Source organism: Oncorhynchus mykiss, chromosome 21 (genome assembly GCF_057628025.1).
Source record: "Oncorhynchus mykiss isolate SJ-2025 chromosome 21, ASM5762802v1, whole genome shotgun sequence".
Lineage (NCBI taxonomy): Eukaryota > Metazoa > Chordata > Actinopteri > Salmoniformes > Salmonidae > Oncorhynchus > Oncorhynchus mykiss.
In genome coordinates, this window is record NC_143042.1 from 19,568,814 (window position 1) to 19,575,589 (window position 6,776).

Consider the following 6,776-nt stretch of genomic DNA (forward strand, 5'->3'; position numbering starts at 1 on the left):
TTCACCAAATAAATTCTCATCTTAACCGTTAGGGAGAGGTAATACAAAACTGATCTTAGGTCGGTGTCTAGGGGCAACTTTATCCTACTCTGTACAAGACCAGTACACATTGACCCCTGACCCTCCACCTTTACCCTCACCATACATGGTTCATCTCTCATCGCCAGCTTGGGTCACCGTTGTGACTCTTTTCATTTGCTCTGAATCATTTGTCATTTTTTTAAACATTTGTCGACATTTAGGCTTTTCCCTGCCTCTTACCCTGGAGTGTTGAGTTTGACGTATTCATTCCTTGGGTTTATCATCTCAGTTTACTCTTCTGTTTGGCTTGTTCTTGTTTCCATGGAAGCGTGTGTGATTGTGTGATTCCACCCCAGTTGTCATTCTGACTGTGTCTGAGTGCTGTGCTGCGGTGTGCCTACTCTTAGTGTTTGGGCTGCCCGTTAACCGTTTTCTGCTCTTTGCAGCTCCTTTTTAAATTTCCCTCGACTCTCCATCGGTCACATCCACCATGACCATTTTGTGACCTGCGTGTGAGCGTGCGGGCATGCGCACGTGCCTGTGCGTGTTTCCTATGTGTGCACCTCTGTTTGCTGACTCTCTGTCCCTCTACAGCAAGGCCCAGACTACCGTCTGTATAAGAGTGAGCCAGAGCTGACCACTGTAGCTGAGGAGGTGGACGATAACAACGGAGAGGACAATGACAAGGACAGACTACAGACAGGGCTGACCACTGACAAGGAGCCTGCGGCCACTAAAGGTCAGTCACTGTCTGTCAACAAAGTCCAGTTTGGTCACGCTGCTGCCGCTGTTTCAAGGTGGATACGGGCTAGGGTCAAAACTATTGTAATTCAGTGAATTCAAGTTGTAATTAGAAATCTCATACAAAGTAAACTTATAAAGAGTAATATAAGTATGATTCATAAGTACTCTATTAACTGAATACAAAAAACATGTAACACCCCAAATGGCTTTGTAACTGACTTAGTCCCCCTCCCCTCCCAGTCCCATTAGGAGTACCAGTCTACCCAGTGGGTATCGTGCCCCCCAGGACCAAATCCCCCATGATCCCCCCAGAGTCCTGCACCATCGCCTCCTACGTCACCCTGAGGAAGAGCAAGAAGTCTGACCCCAGGACTGTAAGCCTGACTCAGCACTTTAGGGAATAGCAGGGGAACTGAACTATATACTGACCCTAGAAAACATGTTAGAAACAGTTTGATAGACAGGACAGCACTGATTTTGGATTTGGAGGTGCTACTGTTGCTATTCATTCCCTGCCATTTTTACCACTACAAAAGCTGGAGATGGATATATGTCACCAATAGAAAGGCAGATAAAACATTCTCGGTGTAAAAATAATCCAATGTGACTGATCCCTGCTCTACTGCTCCCCCTGTAGGAGCGTCCTCACAGTGCGGTGGAGCAGACGTGCGGACCGGGGGAGAGGGAGAGCGGCAGAGCCAGGATGAGTGTAGAGGAGCAGCTGGAGAGGATCAGGAGACACCAGCAGGCCTCGCTCAAGGAGAAGAAGAGAAGTAGCAGCAGTATTTCCCCCTCACGCTCTCCATCCTTCTCCAAGGAGAACCCCTTCATTACACAGGTAAGTCCTCCTCTGTTTGGTGTGTTTGATAGGACTTGATGTGTACATGACAACAGAGACAGCTGGGGGGGGGGGGGTGTGTGTCTCTGTGTGTGTCTGTGTCTGTGTGTGTGTGTGTGTGTGTTGATAAACCTTGTTTCTCTGCGTCGTGTACACACTGTTAAAACTGAGTTATTCATTTGGCGTGTGTGTCTACCACAGGTCAGGCGAGAGGTGGTGTTCTCCACAGGCACCCAGGAGCTGGAGGCAGCACTGCAAGACCTGGAGGAGGTCAGAGACCGAGTTACAGAGCAGCTGGAGAGGGACAGAACTGCAGCTGTGGAGCTGGAGAGAGACCGAGGTGCAGAACTGGAGCTGCAGAGAGACAGGGCTGCAGCAGCTGCTGAAGAAGAAATGGAGAGGGGTCGAGCTGCAATAGAAAAGCTGGAGCGAGACATGACTGAGGTGGCTGCAGTGGTGGAGCAGGAGATGGCCAGGACTGCTGTGGCTGTAGAAGAGGAGTTGGACAGGACTGCTGTGGCTGTAGAAGAGGAGCTGGAGAGAGACCGGGCCGCAGTAGCAGCAGCTGCAGAAGAATTGGAGAGGGCTAGAGCTGCAGCTGAAGAACTCGTCAGAGGGAGGACTGCAGTGTCTCCAGGAGAGGCGCTGGATATTGACACGGCTGCAGTGGTGGAGCTGGAGATGGAAATCACTGTGGTGGAGGAGATCAGCTACAGAGCTGAGGAGGTGGATGTCATCCCTGTCCCCAGGCTGAGTGAGGAGGAGCCACAGCCCCGGACGGAGAGCTCCAACATGGACACAGAGGTACGGGAGTGTTCCTACTCACACAGACCACCAGAGAGCAGAATATGTATGGCAGACTATCATTTGATACGCATGTTGATGACTAGTAGGAGTGGTGACTGACTCAGCATGGTGTACTGTAACTCTGTATGAATATGAAAGATCCATACCAAGGATGCATAGAGAGGGACAGTACTGATGTATTCCTTTACTGAAAAATGAACGTTTTCAAAGAAAGTATCTATTCAGAGATAAAGGATAGACTTGAAACGCATTCCCCGTCCAAGGACAAATGTATATCTAATCCAATAACGTTGAGCTAAGATTGTTTCAGGGTTTTTAGGGTGTAAGTGGCTGTGTTGTGTTGGCAGCAGCCTGGTCTCCGTGTTAATGTCCTTTAATCTGATCTGGGAGGCTAATGGAGGCTTTGTGGGCGTGAGGAGGATCCAGCCTGGATTTAGAGGTTTATCTCTGGGCCTCAGCCCAGCCGTGGTGACTCACACTGGGTTACAGAGAGAGACGCACCTCTCTGAGCTGGCCTGAGCTCCACGGAATCTCATGATCTGATGATGATGTTGGATCGATTAATGTCCTCTAATATAGTTGCCCAGTTTTAAAATAATATTTGCGAGAGCTGCTTAAGACCATTGGTTATCACCATGCGCTTTATACCGGTGTGTCTCAACTCCAGTCCTTGTGGATCATCTACAGTACACATTTTTGTTGTAGCCCCAGGACAAACATCTCATGGAGGGCCTGATGATTAGTTGACAAGTTGAATCAGGTGTGCATGTCCAGGGGCTAGAATAAAAATGTGTACTGCTGGTGTTGCTCAAGGACGGGAGTTTCTTTAGATCCCCAAATACCGAAGAGATAGCCTCTAGGGTTTGACATTAGACCACCATGGTCGTGTTCAGTAGGGCATATGAAAATAAGAGCTCCATTTCAAATCATATTTTTCTGTTTGGTACCTCCTGAACATAGACTGTAGTCTGGGCTATCTCACTGTCCGTGTGTTGCAGGTGTCAGAGACCCAGGTGATGGTGATATCAGATCAGGGTGTGAAGCCCTTGTATGTACAGTACCTGATCCCTGGACAACATCAACAGCAGGGGGAGAGGGAGACGGAGAGGAGAAATACCCACACTCCCAGCACCCTCATTCCCCACAACAGGTGAGACTAGCTGGGCCTCACCAGGGCATATCTTAGCCTCTCTGGATCGATAGCAACTTTGACCCTTTTTGAATACTTCAAAACCACCCCTTCCTTCATCCAACTGTATTTAGATGAGTGACTACCTCATTAAAGGCAGAAAAGAAGGATGCATTTTGTAAGTATTGGAGTAAGGCCTGAATGTGAAGGTGTGACTGTGCCAGTTTGCCAGCTGCTGTGTCAGAAGCACTGACTCCTGAACCTGAGGAGGATGTGATGCAGAGTGAGGCGATGCGAGGGGAGGCCCCGGAGCATGAGACCCAGGGGAACAACATTGACATATCCTATGAACTACCAGCAGAGGGAGCTAAACTCAACAACCTGATGGCAGGTTTGAGAACACAGTCAGAAATCGCTTTGTTAATGATGATTGGTTGATGGATTGATATATAACTGATAAATGTCAAAGCACTTACGTATAGTACCAGTCAAAAGTTTGGACACCTACTCATTCAAGGGTTTTTCTTTATTTGTACTAGTTTTCTACATTGTAGAATAATAGCGAAGACATCAAAAATATGAAATAACACATATGGAATCATGTAGTAACCAAAAAAAGTGTTAAATAAATCCAAATATATTTGAGATTATTCAAAGTAGCCAACTTTTGCCTTGAGGACAGCTTTGCACACTCTTGGCATTCTCTCAACCAGCTTCTTAAGAAATGCTTTTCCGACAGTCTTGCTGAGCAGTTGTTGGCTGCTTTTCTTTCACTCTGCGGTCCAACTCATCTCAATTGGGTTGAGGTCAGATGACTGTGGAGACCAGGTCATCTGATGCAGCACTCCATCACTCTCTTTACTGGTCAAAAAGCTCTTACACAGCCTGGAGGTTTGTTGGGTCATTGTCCTGTTGAAAAATAAATTATAGTCCCACTAAGCACAAACCAGATGGGATGGTGTATCATTGCAGAATGATGTGGTAGCCATGCTGGTTAAGTGTGCCTTGAATTCAAAATAAATCATAGACCGTGTCACCAGCAAAGCACCATCACACCTCCACCATGCTTCACGGTGGGAACCACACATGCGGAGATCATCCATTCACCTACTCTGCATCTCACAAAGACACGGCGGTTGGAACCAAAAATCTCACATTTGGACTCATCAGACCAAAGGACACATTTCCACCGGTCTAATGTTCATAGCTCGTGTCTCTTGGTCCAATCAAGTCTCTTCTTATTGGTGTCCTTGAATGAGTAGGTGTCCAAACTTTTGACTGGTGCTGTATGTGTTGTGGGTTTGCCCCGTGTGTGTTGTTTGCAGTGAAAAGCCTGCCCTGTCCGCCCCAGTCCTCCTCTCCTTCTCCTCCTCAACTCACTGACGGATCCCACTTCATGTGTGTGTAGACGTGTCGAGGAGGTGGTTATGTGAACTCAACTACACTCAGTAAGAGACTTCTCTGTCCTTACCTACAACCGTTGACCTTTACTCATCTCTACCCATCAACCCCTAAACTCCAGGGCCCAAAGCTCAGTGATTTACCCTCCAATCGACACAGATTTGGAGGGTAAATCGACACAGCAGGCAATATCACACCAGCCATTTTAACACAGCCATAATTTATAATCTAATCAAAAAGTACTCTCGGGTCATGTCAGCGTAACCAGTTTCTCAGATTTATTTTAGACATTTTGGCTTGTGACCTCAGCTGTTTTTGTGTCTCTTCACCTCTTTCCTCTTTTCTTTCTCTTCCCTCTCTTTCCACTCGTCCCTGCAGCCCAGACATTGACCTTTGTGAGCAGTGACTCATAAGCGATGCCAGTCTGAAGATCCAAGATGGCATCCTACAGAGCCAAGATGGCACCAGTCAGCCTGCACAGAGCATGCCCAGTAGCTCTCTGTGTGTATACAGTAGAAACGACTGTAGCCAGACAGACAGAAAGAGTACATCCACAGGCCTGCTCGTATTACTTACTGCCTGCCTACACAATAACTGCGATACAAAACTCTCTCATTCACACAGAGATCTCAGAGGACAAGATAGTATTACAGGGTGATAATTGATTATTATTACAGGTATTATGATGGTCTGTTATTTTGGACATGTTCTGTGAGGATGTCTTGAGTGTCTATGAGCTGAGCACTGCTGTAACGAGGAGGGGACTGTACAGTTGTAAATAAGAACATTAGAAGAGTCTCACACTGGGAAGATCTCAATTGCATACTCCTCGCATCCTGTCTCCTTGTCTCCTTCTCAAAGGGAGGGACCTCTGGCTTTCTCATCCAATGGGTTTTGAGAAGGAGACGAGGACCTGAGGACTCGAGGAGAATGCATTTGAGATCGTCACACGCTATGGAGAGGGCCAAGCAACAAATCAACACACACGAAGGCAGTGCTTTACTTTAACCACACGGGGGCGCCAATATTCTCTTACGGGTTTTATTTTTTTTACTGGTTTTACTCCCATATAAGTTTTTAACCTGAGGCCCTAAAAGTTTAATTTTCCACATATTCTACACTGCACATTCCCCCATTGTTCATACACATTGTTAATATATAAATATATAAAACATATAGAATGAACTATCTATACAATGGGTTTATACTTCAATAAGGTGCCACCATATTGCTGCTGATGGACAGAGTTTAAATATTTTATTAAGGTTGTGTTTATTTATGTCGGGAGGATCAGGATCTGGTCGCCGCCGACAACCACATGTGAATGTCCTGGATTAGAATTTATCTGCTTCTCTGTTTTTTTCTTTCTTTCTATGGCTGAGATATATTTAAAGTAAAATATAGATGAAAGATAAAATAGTTTTATGAGATTAGGGGTTGTGTGTTAGATTCTGTCTGGTTGTGTGTTAGATTCTGTCTGGTTGTGTGGAGTCCTGGACAGAGAGAAGAGAATAGCACATGTATAAGCAATAAGCAGGCATTTTGTTCCTCTAGGACTTCAAATATAATGTACATAAATGTAAAGTTTAATTGTGTAAATGATGTACACCATAGAAAGAGCAGAGCAGAAATTGTAACTGAGGTTATTATTAGAGTTAATATGCAAAATGTTCATATCTCATCTGTTTTATATCATGTGAAATAAATGTTGATGTTCTTAACTGCGGTTGGAGTTTATGTTGTTAGGAAACATGCTAAGTGTTTACATTTTTGTATCTTTATTTAACTAGGCAAGTCGGATAAGAACAAATTCTTATTTTCAATGACAGCCTAGGA

At 45.6% G+C, this 6,776-nt stretch overlaps 1 protein-coding gene across 25 annotated transcripts in view; it reads left to right on the forward strand.

The window, feature by feature from the left end:
* Window positions 1–6,661, forward strand: part of LOC110500191 (pleckstrin homology domain-containing family A member 5) — a 162,427-nt gene extending 155,766 nt beyond the window's left edge. For 17 of the 25 annotated variants that reach the window (XM_036957553.2, XM_036957556.2, XM_036957554.2 and 14 more), the window contains 8 exons: window positions 616–760; window positions 1,006–1,139; window positions 1,403–1,603; window positions 1,805–2,407; window positions 3,409–3,560; window positions 3,764–3,930; window positions 4,865–4,987; window positions 5,319–6,661. In XM_036957553.2, coding sequence (XP_036813448.1) covers window positions 616–760; window positions 1,006–1,139; window positions 1,403–1,603; window positions 1,805–2,407; window positions 3,409–3,560; window positions 3,764–3,930; window positions 4,865–4,947 — 1,485 coding nt within the window. In that variant the 3' untranslated portion in view covers window positions 4,948–4,987; window positions 5,319–6,661. The remainder of the gene's footprint in view (window positions 1–615; window positions 761–1,005; window positions 1,140–1,402; window positions 1,604–1,804; window positions 2,408–3,408; window positions 3,561–3,763; window positions 3,931–4,864; window positions 4,988–5,318) is intronic. The other 8 variants (XR_005038567.2, XR_016490216.1, XR_016490217.1 and 5 more) reach the window with 2 other exon arrangements.
* Window positions 6,662–6,776: the final 115 nt, after the last annotated feature.